At 58.8% G+C, this 17251-nt stretch overlaps 1 protein-coding gene across 2 annotated transcripts in view; it reads left to right on the top strand.

The window, feature by feature from the left end:
• The window catches only part of UBE2O (ubiquitin conjugating enzyme E2 O), a 56759-nt gene extending 39695 nt beyond the window's left edge, over window positions 1-17064 (top strand). The window contains exons 2-18 of one of the 2 annotated variants that reach the window (XM_068531108.1): window positions 3753-3812; window positions 3939-4049; window positions 6055-6152; window positions 6669-6732; window positions 7402-7545; window positions 7877-7986; window positions 8123-8198; window positions 8495-8967; window positions 9307-9461; window positions 9708-9820; window positions 9914-10042; window positions 10682-10771; window positions 11548-12244; window positions 12483-12619; window positions 14329-14532; window positions 14632-14689; window positions 14835-17064. In XM_068531108.1, coding sequence (XP_068387209.1) covers window positions 3753-3812; window positions 3939-4049; window positions 6055-6152; window positions 6669-6732; window positions 7402-7545; window positions 7877-7986; window positions 8123-8198; window positions 8495-8967; window positions 9307-9461; window positions 9708-9820; window positions 9914-10042; window positions 10682-10771; window positions 11548-12244; window positions 12483-12619; window positions 14329-14532; window positions 14632-14689; window positions 14835-15505 — 3390 coding nt within the window. In that variant the 3' untranslated portion in view covers window positions 15506-17064. Of the gene's footprint in view, window positions 1-3752; window positions 3813-3938; window positions 4050-6054; window positions 6153-6668; window positions 6733-7401; window positions 7546-7876; window positions 7987-8122; window positions 8274-8494; window positions 8968-9306; window positions 9462-9707; window positions 9821-9913; window positions 10043-10681; window positions 10772-11547; window positions 12245-12482; window positions 12620-14328; window positions 14533-14631; window positions 14690-14834 lie in introns of both variants that reach the window. The other variant, XM_068531106.1, reaches the window with a different exon arrangement.
• The last annotated feature ends 187 nt before the right edge of the window (window positions 17065-17251 follow it).

Genomic DNA, 17251 nt, shown 5'->3' with positions numbered 1-17251 from the left:
AACCACCTGTAGCCCCTCTTCACTCAGACACTTGAACATTTTGGTGTGTTACCTTTCTTGTCTTGCTTTTTTTTGTTATTCAGAAACCTCTGATAGCTACAGCTCTCCCTCAAGAAATGTTAAACAATAGTTCACCACCTCAGCGGTTGTTCAGAATTCTAGAACCAATAATGACAGTTAAAACCTATCCATCTTCCACCTCAGATCCCACTCTGGTAACAATTTTTTAAAAACTGCGTCCAGGGTGCGCCTAACAATAAACGTGGCTCTGTTTCATGGCTTAGTTTCACTTTACAGTGTGGCGTTTTCCTAGAGCAGGCACAGCGCCCTCTGGTGTTAGCCTCCAGTGTCTGGTGCCTGTGGCCTGGGTGCTTGATCTCTCAAGGGTGGGAGGAGCAGAGATGGGCAAACTGCTGAGACCCGGTGGTGTCTCCCACCTGGCGGCCTCGGCGGGTGCTCAGGGCCCTGATGACATCCGCAGGCGGAGGCCACCACAGCCGCCTGCCATGTGCCCCAGAAGTGAATAGAGCAGTTGTTGCTTTTATAACCAGGGGAAGAATTAACTGTCTTTCAGAGGGTGTGGACTTGCCAGAAATGTGTTTTACTCTGTCCCTATCTCTACTGCTCTGGGGAGGGAGGAGCTTTTTCTGTGGTTAAGCGAATGGACTCGAGCTAGACTGCCTGAGTTGAAGTCCCAGCGGCACCACTCAGGAGCCGTGTGACCATGAACACATGACTTATTTTCTCTTTGTCTCAGTTTACTTGTCTGTAAAGACAATGACAGTATGCTTATTTCGTGGAGTTGTGGAGGATTTCTCAGGTTAAAACACGTGAAGTGCTAGAAAACTGCATGGAGTGTAATACACACCAGCTGTGCTGTCTCTGTGAGGAGAGGCTTCCAGAGCAGAGGTTCCTTCCAGAGCAGGGGTTCTGAAAGCCTTCGAGATGCAGGGAGCACGTGTCCGGAACAGGGAGAGGCGAGGAGGACGTGGGTAAGCGCTGTTCCGTGGGAGATGCCCGGCTGGAGCGGCTGGCGGATGTGGAAAGAGCAGTGTCCGGTGTGGTGGGACATGGGCACCTGGGAGGGAAACTTGTGAAAGAGCATGGAGAGGCTTGCAAGTCATCCTCGCCCCCCCAGGCATCTTGTTCTCATTTTCTGGAATCCCCAAGGAAAAGAAGTGTAGCCAGAGGGACTTACCCTGGTGGCGCAGTGGTTAAGAATCCGTCTGCCAGTGCAGTGGACACGGGTTCGAGCCCTGGTCCGGGAAAATCCCACATGCCGCGGAGCAACTAAGCCCGTGCGCCACAACTACTGAGCCTGTGCTCTAGAGCCCGCGAGCCACAACTACTGAGCCCACGTGCTACAATTAATGAAGCCCGTGCGCCTAGAGCCCGTGCTCCGCAACAAGAGAAGCCACTGCCATGAGAAGCCCGCGCACCGCAATGAAGAGTAGCCCCCACTCGCCGCGACTAGAGAAAGCCTGCGCGCAGCAACGAAGACCCGACGCAGCCAAAATTAATTAATTAATTAAAAGGGGGAAAAAAAAGGAAATGTAGCCAGAATAGTGGCCCCTGCACCCCTCTGTCCTCCCTGCCACTCCGCTCTGCTCTACACTGTCATTGTCGTTGTCGTGCAAGATCAGAAGAGCCTGGAGACCCAGCTTCACGGTGGAAGGGAGTCAGACTCGGGCAAGAGGCCAAGCGCAGGTCAGGAGAGCCACATCCAGGGACACGCTGGCTCACCAGGCCCCCTCCTGGGAACTCGGGGACCTGCCTGCCCCACAGCCTCGCAGAGGTTCTACAGAGGGAGGAAGGAGAAAACCCACCCCTGTCCTTGTGATGCCAGCTTTCACGGGCTGTGTTGTTCCTGCTTCGGCCTCAGAGCGGGAGCCTCAGTTTCCCGTACCCCCTCGGGGGCAGCGAGGCTGGGCCGTGTCCCATCAAAGACTGCGCTGACTTAGGGTCTGCGCTTGGGCCACTCCCTTCCTTTCCTGGCAGCTCTCTCGGGGACTGACACAGGCGCCGAGGTTGGGACGATGTGCAGACTCAACTTGGGTCTCTCCTCAGGGTCCCTGAGCCCGCGAGGCAGCCTGTGCCCGCAGCCGCAGCTGCCCCAAGCACCTCCCGCCCCATGCAGCACTGTCCCTCTCCCAGTGGATTTCCCCTCACTGGAAACTTCTGGTTTCCATGGCAACTTGGAAAGACCTGCAGTTGTGGCTTTTTGAAGTCTAAAATGGGAGCAGAGATTTGAGATAGGGTGGGACAGCACTGAAGATACCATGTCCCACCCAGGGATTTGGGCCCAGAGGGTTACAGGATAGGAGGTTCTTTGAATTAGAAAAACGGCACTGTCGTCCCAGCACACCCTTGGCGGAGTTCCACGTGGCCCCTTGCAGCCTCCTGGGGTCTTGGATCCTGAGCTCAGGGTCTTCAGCCTGCACCTAGGGGGCAGCGGAGGCAGGTGGAGTGATCACGGCACTTAGCGTTGGCTGAGCCCTTACTGTGGGCCAGGCGCCTGGTGGCCGTCTGTGCTTTCACTGCCTCGTCAATCCTCTGAGCCACTCACCCCACCTTTTACACGAGCGCTTCGCGAGGCTGCTTTGCAAGGCTGCAGCGCCAGCGCAGGTGAGTGTCCGGTGTGCTTAACACCGGGGCTCCCTCTCATCTGGAACACGGGCTTGTGTCCCTGTAGGAGCATCTCTGTCACCTGTTGATGGCGGGCCCGTTGCTTCCCCTTTACTTTTTTTTTTGAAGTCACATCCCACTAACAGCAGGGTTTGCTTTAGTCGTTGGCAGGATTTCGGTGCCCGTAAGCGCGTGTCTCCCTTCTCAGTTCTCCTCTCGTGAGGTCACCGTCCCAGGCCCCACGTTCTGCGGTGGAGTGATCTTGAGTGTTCGGTTGGGTGTTTGAGGGAACAGCTCTTCCATCCCCCTAGGTTGGGGTCTTGGAGGTGCCTGAGCCGGGGAGGTGGGCAGTCACAGGGATGCACCGGTTCCCAGGACTCAGTGAGGAGCCACAGAGGAGCGGCCCCAGGTTTGGGGAACCAGCAAGGAAGATGCACTGGCCCAGTGGAGAAGCGTCTCCCGCCTGGGCTGTTGTGGGGCATCCGGTGCCCGGCAGGGGGAGGGGTCTGTCGTGGAGGGGCGGGTCAGTGCTTGCTGCGCAGTTGGCCAGGCTCCAGAAGCCTGCGTCCTGAGAGTTGGTTACTCAGCAGCTTGCAGTCCTCTGCGGGGCAGGAGATAAGGAGCAGGCTGTGACTGGCCGGGCAGGATGGCCCGGGTTAGAAGGTGGTGAGGCCGATAGCGGCCTCAGGGTGACCCTCGGCCCAGTGTCACGCTCCTCCTCCAGCCCACCCTGCTCGGCACTCGGCAGCAGGGGTGCAGGGCAGGCAGAAGCTGGAAAAAGGATTCCACTCACAGCAACATGTTTTGCTCTCTGCAGAATGGGCTGTTAAATCTTTAATTTAAATGAGGCCTTACGTGATCTGTCATTTAGCCACACTTCAGTGTGATCAGAGTTACCGCTGGTGAGCACGGTGTTTGCCTTTGGTGCGGGAGGTCGCGCCTGGCGTGCTGTCTCCTGATCTGGGTGCTGTTGGAGGGGCGCGTGGGATTTGGCAAAGCCGAGCTCTGGGCTTAGGGTTTGTGCGCTTAGCTATACGAATGCTACGCTTCACTAAGAGGTAGGGAGAAGACTGTATCCTGTAGCGATTTTGGGGGCCGTGCTCTGACACCTGTGCTCTCTGTTCCAGTTGAAACTAGAGGACCGCTCCGTGGTGCCCCGGGATGTGGTCCGGCACATGCGCTCCACTGTGAGTCCCACGTCCCACTCGGTGGGGCAGGGTGGTGGTGGGGGTGGCCTGGGGCAGGTCCTGGCCGGGTCTGCCGGGTGGCCCCGCGGGGCGCCTGCCGGGACCTGGATGCCTTCTCCCCCGCAGGACAGCCAGTGTGGCACGGTGATCGACGTGAACATCGACTGCGCCGTGAAGCTCATTGGCACCAACTGCATTGTCTACCCCGTCAACAGCAAGGACCTGCAGCACATCTGGGTGAGCCCGCCCCGCCTGCCACCCCTGCTGACCTCCCCTCTCGGGGCTCTGGTTCTCTCCGCGGCACCTTCCCAGGCCGGGCGGCCAAGCCCAGCAGTCAGCTCGCTCCCTGCAGCCTGACCGTGCTTCTTGTGAGTCAGCCATTCAGACGTGAGGTCAGGACACAGCTTTACGTCTCCAGCAGAGACTGCTGGTTTCCTTTCTCCTCTAATGCTTTTTTTGGAATAAATTTCTTTTCAGTTTACTTTTTTAATGGTTTCAAACTTACTGAAAAGTTGTAGGTACCTTTATCCCCTGCAGCTTCCAGGTTCCTCAGCTGGTGACGTTTCGCTGCATTAGCTCCAGCGCCTTTCCTCCCTCCGTCCCCACCTCCCTCTACTCCTCTGTCGCTCTCTCTTTCTCACTCCCCCCGCCGCCTTCTCTCCCTCTCTGTCTCTCCCCTCCCCTTTTCTGAAACATTTGAAAGCAAACTACAGGTATGATGCTATATGACCCCTAAATACTACAACGTGTATTTCCCCAAAACAGGAACACTCTGCTGTTTAACCACCATTCAAAGCCCCAGACGAGGACTTTGACCCATTCCTGTCCAATCCACAGACCTCATTCAGTTGTCCCAACAATCTCCTTTTTCCCCTCTGACCCAGGATTCCATCAGGAGCACACACAAGAATTGTCAGCTCTTTGATCTCCCCCAGTCTGGAGAGGTTCCCCAGTCTTGCTTTGTCTTCCTTATCCCGGGTGGCCCTGAGCGTGGGGCCATCTGACGGTGCCCGTGACCAGCCTGGGGCCCTGCGTTCTCGGCAGAACTGCCCCGGAAGTGCGCTGAGCTCTAAGCTGGCCCGGAACGTCCCGCGGCCGCAGGGTGGGGACATTCCGTTTGTTCCCCAGTCGTCTGGGGCTCTGCCATGCCTCCCCACCGTAAAGTCAGCATTCACCCCTTTGCAAGCGATTGTATTTATTTTGTGGGGAGGTATTCCGGGATTGTGTCAATAACCCGGTACTTCTCAAACCCTCATCCATCAGCATTAGCTTCCATTAACAATTCCCACCTGAACCAGCCAGCACTCTGGTGGCTGCTAAATGGTGATTTTGTGGCTCCATCGTTGCCGTCTTGTTTTTATTAGTTTGGCATTCTACTGTATGGAAGAGCTGTACTTTCTGTCCCATTTATTCATTCATTTTTTTACATCAGTACGGATGCAGAGATTCCTGTTTTATTCAGTTGGTTATAACCTGTTACTATCATTATTTGTTCTGTTGCTGAATGATCCCACATTTGGCCGGTAGGATCCCCTTCAAGCTGACATCTGTGTCCTCTTGACATATCCCCACCATTTTTTTTTTAAACACTTTCTTTCCATCTTGTATTTTTTCTCATCCAGCCTAGAATCAGCTGTTTCTTCAAGGAGCCCTGGTTCCTTTCAGAAAATGGTATTTCAAAAGCCAAGATCTGGATGCAAGCTGGGTGTGCTAATTGCTACTAGGCCCTATTCAGGACAACACTAGGGAACACATGTATGTGTGCATACGTAGACACACACACAGGTCTAAATGTGTCCGTGCCTGTTCTGTGTGTGTAAGATGTACGAGTTCACCTTGATCCTTCAGCTCCAGTCTAGCTCCTCAGATTCCTCCTCTCTTCCCCTTCCTGTTCCTGTATTAGTGAGTGCCGTCCCCAGTAGTGAGGGACTTGGCTCTTGATATCCTCAGTTTAGTTATTTATTTGCTTAAATCACCTTACTTATTCGTCTGTATAACCACCCTCCCCAGCCCGCTCCCACTTGTGTGTCCTGTGTCCTTGGGACGCCGTCAAGCTTCTGCCTCTGCGTGGGAGGGGAGCTGGGGTGCAGCTGGACTCTCGGGGGAAAGCCTACTGCAGCAGCTATTAGGTCGGACCTATCTAGAGCCTTCCTCACCTGTCTGTGGGACCAAGAGGAATTGGTGCCCTGGACACCAGTGTCATCGGCCAGACCTCTCACACCCCTGTCCCCCTGATCTGCAGCCCTTCATGTATGGGGACTACATTGCCTATGACTGCTGGCTGGGGAAGGTCTACGACTTGAAGAACCAGATCATCCTCAAGCTGTCCAATGGTGCCAGGTGCGGATTTCACCACGGAGGAGCCATCGTTCGGCAGGGGCAGCCCGTGAAGGAGGGCAGGGGGTGTTTTCTCGGTTCCTCGAGGGCCGTGCCAGGGGCTGCAGGCTTTTGGGGCCTCAAGTCTCAGGACCTGACCCTGGGCTGGTCTCCTTGTCAGCCTGGCCTGATTCTCTGGCTCAGTTTCTGGTCTAGGCTCTACCCTGGCTTCGGGAGAGCTGCGTTATCGTTTAGGACACGTGAGAGGTGCTGATGCTTTATTTTAGGCACTTTAATGGTGGTGAACGCTCAGATCTGGGGGGTAGAGTTTTGTTTTTGTAGGAGAGTTCCTTGTACCAGTGCAGGGGCTGAGGTGTGGGCGGAGGATGAATTGCCTATTTTGTGGGGGCGGACGTATTGACGCCTCTGGGCAAGTCCTTTAGATCCTGACCAGCACCACAAGGGGTCCTGGCTGCCTCGCCTCCTCTAAGACTCAGGCACTGTGTCGGGTGCCAACCAAGCCCCTGTGCCCTGTTGCAGGTGCTCCATGAACACAGAGGATGGTGCCAAGCTCTACGATGTCTGCCCGCACGTCAGCGACTCTGTACGTTGGCTCCACCCAAGGAGCCTGGGGGGGCGGGGGGCCCCTCATCTCATGTTCCCCAGCCCCTGGGCTGTGCAGGAGGGACTTCTCAGCAGAGAGCTTGGAGCTGACCCAGGCTAACCACTGCTTCTACACCGTTGCTTTCCTAGAAAAGGGGCGGTGTGTATCCAAAGGTATAAAAGTTTGGGTGTGGGCAGAAAGCAGTAGAACCTTTCTTTGCATTTTGTTAACTTGGTATCTCATCCTTTTAAAATCTCCTGTTTTCTTAGAGCGTATGCAGTATTTTACTACAACTGACATTTTAGAACAGTAGTACATGACACAGTTTGTAAATAAGAATACTAAGGGAGTGTGTGTGATTAAGCAGGTTTGGGGACCCCTGCCCTCTAGAGCTTTAGTACTTAATGTGCCGCCCCTGGACCAGCGGCATTGTTGTGGCCTGAGAGCTTGGAAGCAGAATGGGTCAGGCGTGCATTTCAGTAAGATCCCTGGTGATTTGTGTGCACCTGAGGTCTGGGAGGCGCTGCTCTGGAGCCTTAGGGGGTGTGGAGCGTGGAGGCCCGGGGCCGGCAGGAGCCAGGCACAGAGCAGGGGGTGCGGGCATGGAGAGCACCCTCCCCTGAGGAGGCAGTGCTCACGGGGACTTTTCTCTGGCCCCAAATCCTGCAGGGTCTCTTCTTTGATGATTCCTACGGCTTCTACCCAGGCCAGGTGCTCATTGGCCCTGCCAAGATCTTCTCCAGTGTCCAGTGGCTGTCAGGGGTCAAGCCCGTGCTCAGCACCAAGAGCAAGTTCCGCGTGTTGGTCGAAGAGGTAGGGGTGGGGGCAGGACAGGGGGGTGAGGCCCTGGATCTCCCACCCACCCTGCCTCACCTGAGGTGGGGCTGCTCTGAGGACCAGGGGAACCCGGGCCGAGCAAGGTGGGAGGGTGGAGAGTGGCAGGTCCTCTGGGCCCTGACTGGAGGTGAGGAGGCCGCAGTGAGTGACCCCTGGGGTGGGCCTGTTCTGGGGGTGTCCAAACTTGGCGCTACACTGTGATGAAGACCTGCTTCCTGCTCTGGGGGCAGGTGGGCTCTGGACAGCTGCCTAAAGAGAGGGCGTTAGAGCCTGCTGACCGTGGCCCTGTCCCGCCCGCCACCCCCAGGTGCAGGTTGTGGAGCTGAAGGTCACGTGGATTACCAAGAGCTTCTGTCCAGGGGGCACGGACAGCGTCAGCCCCCCGCCCTCTGTCATCACCCAGGAAAACCTAGGCAGGTGAGCGGCTCCAGTGCGCCACCCGCTCCAGCGCCCCCAGGGGCGGTCCCCAAGCAAGTCTCTGGGCCGCGGGCACAGGTGCGCGGGGCTGAGAACCCCCTGGCCCAGCCCCTGCCTCTCCTCTCTCCCCTCCCAGGGTGAAGCGTCTCGGATGCTTTGACCATGCTCAGCGGCAGCTCGGGGAGCGCTGTCTGTATGTCTTCCCAGCCAAGGTAGAGCCGGCCAAGATTGCCTGTGAATGTCCAGAAAAACACTGCGCCCAGGGGGAGGGCTCTATGGCCAAGAAGGTATGTCCTCGGGGTTGGGGCTTGGCGGGCGTTTGAGGAACTGGCCTTGAGCCATTTCCACAGCAGGAAGGTCTGTGCTTTAGGCCTTGGGGGGCAGCCCTGATGACCCTTGCAGGCCAGTTAGGTGTGTACAGCTGTCACCCCTCAGACCGAGCTGCCTGGGGTCCGGCCGCGTCAGCCGGCTCTCCACAGCGCCCGCCCTCCCCATTCCGACCCCGCAGGTGAAGCGCCTCCTCAAGAAGCAGGTCGTGAGGATCATGTCCTGCTCCCCGGACTCCCAGTGCTCCAGGGACCATTCCATGGAGGACACAGGCAAGAAGGGGGCGGCCAAAGCCAAGAGTGAAGCAGGGTCCGCCAGCCCCGAGGAGACGCCTGATGGGTCTGCCAGCCCAGTGGAGATGCAGGACGAGGGCCCCGAGGAGGCCCACGAGGTGGGCGAGCAGCTGCCCCCCTTCCTGCTGAAGGAGGGCGGGGATGACAGGCTGCACTCGGCCGAGCAGGACGCCGATGACGAGGCCGCCGACGACACGGACGACACCAGCTCAGTGACCTCCTCCGCCAGCTCCACCACCTCCTCCCAGAGCGGCAGCGGCACAGGTCGCAAGAAGAGCATCCCCTTGTCCATCAAGAACTTAAAGCGGAAACACAAGAGGAAGAAGAATAAGATCACTCGTGACTTCAAGCCGGGGGACAGGTAAACTCAGGGGCACCCTCTCTTTCCCGGCTGGGTGTCCAGCCTGAGATCCTCCCCTCCTGCCCCCGCCCCGCTCCCACACGCATGCACACTCAGGCTCATGTGCACATGGGCGCACACGTGGTCTGCAAGCCCCGTGAAGGCTCAGGGGTGCCCAGCCAAGATGACGTGGGTGCCTGGGGTTGGCCGGGATGAGGGCCGTTCCAGGAGGAGATGCCTGGTGGGGAGACTGTTTCTTCCCTGCTGCCTGATGCTAAGAGTTTCAGGTTACCAAGCCCGCGGGGCGGGGCGGTGGGTAGAGAGCGTAGCTGCCCTTTCCTCGCTGGTCCTGCGCTGCAGGGTGGCGGTGGAGGTGGTGACCACGATGACCTCAGCAGACGTGATGTGGCAGGACGGCTCCGTGGAGTGCAACGTCCGCTCCAACGACCTCTTCCCTGTGCACCATCTGGACAACAACGAGTTCTGCCCCGGAGACTTCGTGGTGGACAAGCGAGGTAGTGCCGGGCGGGGCTCGGGGAGAAGGGGCGAGAGGTCTGGGCATCAAGGACACTCCCCTTGGACGGTGGCTCACTCTTCTGAAGACTCGGGGAGCCTTTCTGGCCTGCACTCACCGAGCCAGGGAAGCCGTGGGTTCTGGGCCCCGTTGTGGTTGACGTGCAGTGGGTGGGTGGGTGGCAGGTGGCACCACCAGGGTGCCTTAGCTAGTCATGTCCCCCCCCCCCACCCCGTTGGGTCCCCAGTCCAGAGCTGTCCGGACCCCGCTGTCTACGGCGTGGTGCAGTCTGGGGACCACGTGGGCCGCACCTGCATGGTGAAGTGGTTCAAGCTGCGGCCGAGTGGGGACGACGTGGAGGTGAGCGGGTGCTGCCCCCGCGTCTCCTTCAGGGTGGGCTCTGGTGGGCTGGATGTAGGGCCCCTGGGCTCACGACCACCCATCCCTCCCCAGCTGATTGGAGAGGAGGAAGATGTGAGCGTCTACGACATTGCCGATCACCCTGACTTTCGGTTCCGCACGACCGATATCGTTATCCGAATTGGCAACACTGAGGACGGAGGGCCTCACAGGGAGGATGAGGTACTTACGCCCTGGCCTGTGTGGCAGCTGCAGTACCTGATGGTGCCACCAGGTGGCACCAGGAGCCGAGACCTGCAAGTCCTCTGGGCTGCGTGTCCACCCCAAGCGCCTTCCCCAGGAGAGCGGCTGCCGGCAGTGGGGCCGCTCAGTCCGAGCACCTGCACGAGGACTCACCTGCCTGCCGGGCTCAGGCCTCGTTCACACAGCTGCTCCCTGGGCTTATTAGAGAAGCCCATTCCTGTCCTCAGCACCACAAGCGTGGTGTCAGGTGCTATAGGAGCACAGGAGAGGCCTGGGGAGGTGGCGTCTGAGCTGGGCCCTGGAGAACAAGTGGGGACACGGGGTGGGGTTGGGCAGATTCCAGGCAGAGGAAGAGTGGGGACAAAAGTCCCGAGGCTGGAACCCCATCCTGGGAATGTCTGGAAGCCTGGAGAGACCAGGGTGCTGCAAGCAGGAAGGGAGTGAGTGGGGGGCTCAGTGGACGGCGAGCATTGGGGGTGTTTCAACCAAAGGGTCCCGTGCTCGAGTTACTCACGGTGGTCTGTGGCTGGTGCCCACATCCCTTCTCTTCTCATGGTCTTGCCCCTCCCCTCACCCTTGGGGAGCTGCACCTTTGAGCCTGCCCCATTTGCCCTGCAGCCGTCGGTCGGCCAGGTGGCCCGCGTGGACGTCAGCAGCAAGGTGGAGGTGGTGTGGGCTGATAACTCGAAGACCATCATCCTGCCCCAGGTGAGCCCCTGCAGAGCCCACCACGCTGGCTCCAGACCGTGGCAGCCGGGCCGGGAGCTCACATCTTCCTGGCCGGGGAGTCTGCTTTTGGGGAGTAAGGTCTCAGGGAAAGGAAAGGCAGTATTACACCCAGAGCCCTGGGGTGAGAGAGTCGGGAAGGCAGAGAGGCAGCCTACAGCTGGATTGCCAGTCGTGTGTAGATTTTCACAGACCTCCCAGATCTGCCTGGATCCCCATCTCACTGTGCTAAGAAAACACAGGTTGCTTCCTTTAAGAAACAGAGCCTTCGCACCAACACTTCTAGGAAAACTCTCGCAGGCCAGGGAGAGAAAGCAGATGGGTTCTGAGCAGCAGGGCTGTTTTGGACGCTGCTTCTTCGCTCCCTTGTTGGAGCTGATGCTCACACCCCAGCTCCCCTCCCCTGGCACCGATGTGGGATGGCGGAGGGGTGGCTCACCCCTCGTCCAGGAGGCCATTCCAGGGACGGGAACAGGGTGTGACACGGCCCAGCTGACCAAGTGCACTCAGTGGCGAGGAGGCTGGAACAGGCCTTGGCTGGGCCTTGGGCCCATGGGTGGGGCTGGGGCAGCGGAGGTGCCTCTCAGGGGCCTAGGGACCACCAAGCACAGAGGCCCAACTGCGGAGGCCAGAGCAGGAGAGGGAGGAAGGGTGGTGTGGCTGCCGAGGCTTCAGGGCGCCCCGTCACCATCAGCTCTGAGGGTTGGGGTCCTGGCAGGGCGCCCCTGAATGGCCCGCGCCCCGTCTCCCCCCACCAGCACCTGTACAACATCGAGTCTGAGATCGAGGAGTCAGACTATGACTCGGTAGAAGGCAGCACCAGTGGGGCGTCCTCGGATGAGTGGGAGGATGACAGTGACAGCTGGGAGACGGACAATGGGCTGGTGGAGGACGAGCACCCCAAGATAGAGGAGCCCCCCATCCCGGCCGCCGAGCCGCCAGCGGCCCCCGAGGAGGACAAGGGAGTGCTGATCAGCGAGGAGGCCGCCACGGCCGCCATCCAGGGAGCCGTGGCCATGGCCAGCCCTGTGGCTGGGCTGATGGAGAAGGCTGGCAAGGATGGGCCCCCGAAGAGCTTCCGGGAGTTGAAAGAGGCCATCAAGATCCTGGAGAGCCTCAAGAACATGACCGTGGAGCAGCTTTTGACGGGCTCTCCCACCTCCCCCACGGCGGAGCCGGAGAAGCCGACTCGGGAGAAGAAGTTTCTGGACGACATCAAGAAGCTGCAGGAGAACCTCAAGAAGACCCTGGACAACGTGGCCATCGTAGAGGAGGAGAAGATGGAGGCGGTGCCAGACACGGAGCGCAAGGAGGACAAGCCCGAGGGGCAGTCGCCGGTGAAGGCCGAGTGGCCCAGCGAGACCCCGGTGCTCTGCCAGCAGTGCGGCGGCAAGCCCGGGGTCACCTTCACCAGCGCCAAGGGCGAGGTCTTCTCGGTGCTGGAGTTCGCACCCTGTGAGTTCGCCCCGTGTGTGTTCCAGATCTGGAGGCCAGGTGGCTGGCCCCCGGCTGCCGCCCAGGGCGGGGGAGCCGTTTCCCTGGCCTGGGCACCAGTCCCCATGCCAGGAGAGGAGGGCAGGGAGCATGTGGGTTCATCCACCTGTCGGGGGAGCGCTCCCAGCGGCCGCCGCACCTCCAGGTGGAGTTCCCAGGCCTTGCCCTGAGGAGCTGACCACTCTCTTTCCCCCTCTAGCAAATCACTCTTTTAAGAAAATTGAGTTCCAGCCTCCAGAAGCCAAGAAGTTCTTCAGCACGGTGCGGAAGGAGATGGCCCTGCTGGCTACCTCGCTGCCCGACGGCATCATGGTCAAGACCTTCGAGGATAGAATGGCAAGTAGCCTGGTGCGGGCCGGGCCACGGAGGCGCCTCTCAGGGGCCTAGGGACCACCTGGTGCGGGTGCGGCTGTGCTGTGTGGGCGCCTGGTGCCCGAGAGGCTGCAGCCTCGGCCCCTGGACCTGCAGGCCTGAGGGACTCCTGAGAGGGCAGGGCAGGCTCCGCCAGGGGAGCCACACGGCTGGCAGGAGTCCCATGCGTGTGTCCAGACCAGATGGTCGTCCTTTTAAAAGTTAAAGATTATAATGATTACCTGACTCTTCTCTCGTTTTTTGAAAAATTAGAACGTTTTAGAAAAAGTCATAGTTGCCTTTGACCAGTCCTCACCCTGCCCCCAGCGGCCATGACCTTAGTAGGAGTTTCACGGGTCTCCTTCCAGATGATCTTCGTATACGTTTACATGTTCGTGCATCGCCATAAACCAGACTATCTGGTAGGATTTGTTCTACACGAATAGCACTTCATCATACACATCATCTATAACTTGTTTTTCAGTCAACAGGGTAATTTTTGAGACCTACCCATGTTGATTCACGCTGATGTAGGTCATTGCTTTTTAGCTACAGGACAGTATAGCCTCCCGTGGCCACGTCACACTCCATTTGCCACTTCTCTGTCTGTGACCTGGGCCCCATGTTTTGAGTCATGCTGGTGGAGGCGTGTGAGCGCTTCCTTGTTTGTTCCAGGAATGAGCGAGCGTGGTCCATCTGCCACCTTATTTGTTCAGCAGACCTTCACTGGGCCTTGCTGTGTGCCAGGCACCATGCGAGACACTGAATTTGGGTCCGAGTGAGGCCTCAGCTCCAGCCCAGGCCTGGAGGAAGGGGCCAAAGGAAAGGGACCACAAAGAGAGGCACTGTTGAAACGGGCCTGCAGGCGGCCAGAAACCCCAGGGCAGGGCCAGGAGCGCGTGCATGGTCAGGGCTGCTCGAGGTTCTTGATGATGCTTTTAGTTTTCCTTGGGTTTTAGTAAAATTCCAGCCCGTCTCCGCTCTGCTGACGGAAGAACTCTTTTGTTCGCTTTCTACCCAAATCTCACTCAGAGGGAAAGGGAAATCGTGTGTTATCTTGAGGCCCACAGCGTGGCTCCAGTCCCAAGTGCACGAGAGGATTCCGTCACCCCCAGCTAGTCCTTGGCCCTAGCCGGCTCTCAGCTCGTTGCTCACCCGGCACGTTGCCCTGGCGATGGTGTCCCCCCCCCCCCCGACCCCGACAGTCAGTGTGGATCTCCGGTGTCTGTGGAGAGTCTCCTTGATGACTTACAGCCTGAGTTTCTAGTGGTCTCCCAGCATTTTCCCCGACTTCAATTCCTCTCATCCTTCTAGTTCCCTAAAAGCAAGTGCAGCCTTGCCATCCTGGAATGTTCTTTCGTCTTCTGATGGGTTGTAATCGTTGCTTGCTTCACGGGGGGTGGGGGGCTGTTTTGAGGAACGCAACTTACAAGTAATGATTTATAAGGAAAAAACCTGGTAGGATAAAAACCGGCTTGGAAAATTCTTTTTGTGCCAGGACTTAAAAGATGCCAAGCAGGTCTGCACAGAGGTGTTTGCGTTTAGGTTCTCTGTTGCTGGCAGTGTCTGGAGTCCCAGGGGGCTCCTCCTGCTCCTGCTGGAGCCGCACAGCGCCCTGGAAAGGATCACATCCAGGTGCCCCGTGTGGAAGCCCGCCGCCAACCTCAGCCTTCCCTCCCTCCCTCCTCCTCTAGGACCTCTTCTCGGCCCTAATCAGGGGCCCCACTCGCACCCCCTACGAGGACGGCCTCTACCTGTTTGACATCCAGCTCCCCAACATCTACCCAGCCGTGCCCCCCCACTTCTGCTACCTCTCCCAGTGCAGTGGCCGTCTGAACCCCAACCTGTATGACAATGGGAAGGTGTGCGTCAGCCTCCTGGGCACCTGGATTGGAAAGGTGGGTACGGTGCCGGCACCTGGTCAGGATTGGGGGAGGCCAGTCTGGGCAGGTGTCTGGGACAGAGTTGATCGATCGCACTGTGTGTGTGTGTTTTAGGGGACAGAGAGGTGGACGAGCAAATCCAGCCTTCTCCAGGTGCTCATCTCCATCCAAGGTACGGTGGGCGGGGCCGGGGTGGTGACAGGGCTGCCGGAGGGCACAGTGGCTCTGGCTTTTGCATCCCCCACCTCCTGTCTGTAGCTCCGGCCTCCTCTCGGGGGTTGAGGTCGGGCGGGCCTGATGGGCTTCTCCTCCCGCAGGTCTAATCCTGGTGAATGAACCGTACTACAACGAAGCCGGCTTTGACAGCGACCGCGGCCTGCAGGAGGGCTATGAGAACAGCCGCTGCTACAACGAGATGGCGCTCATCCGCGTGGTGCAGTCCATGACCCAGCTGGTGCGGCGGCCGCCCGAGGTCTTCGAGCAGGAGATCCGGCAGCACTTCAGTACTGGCGGCTGGCGGCTGGTGAACCGCATTGAGTCCTGGCTGGAAACCCACACCCTGCTGGAGGGGGCCCAAGCGCTGCCCAACGGGCTTCCGAAGGACAGTAGCTCGCCAGAGCCGCCAGCTGTGGCCGAGCTCTCAGACTACGGCCGAGAAGAACCTGAGGACGGAGGGCTGGCCCCTGGAGAGGCCTCCCAGGGCTCAGACTCGGAGGGCGGCGCGCAGGGCCCGGCCTCAGCCAGCAGGGACCGCACAGACCAGACTTCGGAGGCAGCGCCTGACGCCTCAGGGCCACCCAGTGTCAAACCAAAGAAGCGGAGAAAGAGCTACCGGAGCTTCTTACCTGAGAAGAGTGGCTACCCTGACATCGGCTTCCCCCTCTTCCCGCTTTCTAAGGGTTTCATCAAGAGCATCCGGGGGGTCCTGACGCAGTTCCGGGCCGCTCTGATGGAGGCGGGCATGCCCGAGAGCGTGGAGGACAAGTAGTCAGCCAGCCCTGGAGGAAGGAGCGTCGCCGCGGAGAGGCCAGCTGCTGCCTGCTCACTCCCTCCCCTGGAACCTCCCCTCTTCCCTTTCCTCCTCTGTCCCCAGTGCAAGCCCCGCCCATTGCCCTCTTCTTCCCAAGGTGAGTTTGATGCTGAAGTGCAGGAAGTTTCTTGAGATGCTGCCATTTCTATTCCCAAGCAATCTTCCAGCAAGCGGGTCCCCGTGGCAAGGAAAATCTGAGCCCTGTTGCTGATTTTCCACTTGTCACCCTAGGCAGGGTGTCCCAGCACTTCCTCCCTCGCCATCTCCACCTCAGGTCGGAGGTGGGCCTTTCGTGGGGGCTGACGCGGGAGAACTCAGGGCCCAGGTGTGTGCGGACCCGCGGGACCGGACCCGTGGGACGAGTGGACGTGCCTTGCATGAAGTGTGGGTTGCTCCAGCGGTTCCCCGGTCCCCTTTGTCCTCTTCAGTCCCACTGTAGCTTCCTCGTGTCCCAGGCCCTCCTGCTGCCACCACCAACCTCCTCCTCCCTCATCTCCCAGCACCAACACTCTCCCTTGGGAGTTGCAGCTGCCGTCACAGACTCCTGGCTCTGCTCTGGCCCATTTACACAGGAGAGCCTTCGGGCCTGTTGAACTCGCTCTCTAAGAGAGGTTGGGACCAGGCTGGGTTCAGGGTGACCCCCAGGAGAGGTGGTGGCCCTCACACGCTGACATGGAGTGAGGACCAGGGAGCTGCGGGGAAAGAAACGGCTGTAGGTGCCTTGCTCTTGCTGTCCCATGGGGCCGGGGGATGGCAGCTCTGGCTTCAAGGCCTTGCCCATCTGCTCCCCCCGCTCAGCCCCATCCCAGGGCCCCAGGAGGCAGCAGCACAGACAAGGCTAGGGCAAGTGCGAGGGCCTCCCCTGTAGACTGTGCCCCTCCCACTATCAAATGCTAACGCTGGGAGGCGGCATGTAGCTCCCGGAACGCAGCGAGCCAGCCCTCTCCCGGAGGATGAGAGCGAGGCCTGTCAGCCCTTCACTCACAAGCTGCAGGCTCAATGCGGGAGAGAGGCGGCCGGCAGGCTTCTCCCTCGCAGAGACGGGCCCAGAGGTTTACAAGTTTTCTAAGCGTTTGATAATGTGAAGCTCCAGTTGAATAGGAAGCTGTTGAGCACATTGCAGCTATGTAATTTTGGTGTGTGTATGTAATATTTAAGATTGAAAGAAAATAAATCTCAAAAGCAAAGATATTAACTCTTACTAGAAAAAAAAAGACAAAATAAGAAGCCAAAGCATGATGCGTCTTGTCCGCCTTACGCTGGCTCCGCACCTGAGCTGCCGCAGCCGCGCAGCAGCGCGGGGAAGGGCGGGGCCGGAGTCGGTGTCTTGTTTGAGGATCACCCGGAGTGACTGCTGGGGCTGTGCTTCCCGGTGCGTTGTTCATGTGGAGATGTCAATGCCTCCTGCTTAAGATACCTGTATAAAGTGCTGTGTGATTAAACTTTTTTTTTACTTGCATTTTTTTTTTGTTTGGCTCATTACAATGTACGAAAAAGACAAGGTGGCACCATTAAATCTGCCTCTGGCATCCGTCTGGCTCTGTCGCCTTTCTTCCCCTCGGGGGCACCTCACACACCCTCCCCCGGGGAAGGAAAGATCCCTGTTGCTGGGGAGGCTCGAGGCAGCGGCACCTTCTCCTCCCAGCCTGCTTCTGCGTCTCCGCGTCTCCCGTCGGGGGACTCACAGGGGCCGGGAGACGAGGG

Source organism: Eschrichtius robustus, chromosome 20 (assembly GCF_028021215.1).
Source record: "Eschrichtius robustus isolate mEscRob2 chromosome 20, mEscRob2.pri, whole genome shotgun sequence".
Lineage (NCBI taxonomy): Eukaryota > Metazoa > Chordata > Mammalia > Artiodactyla > Eschrichtiidae > Eschrichtius > Eschrichtius robustus.
The sequence above is the reverse complement of the archived record's forward strand: the minus strand, read 5'-3'. Positions and strand labels throughout refer to the sequence as shown.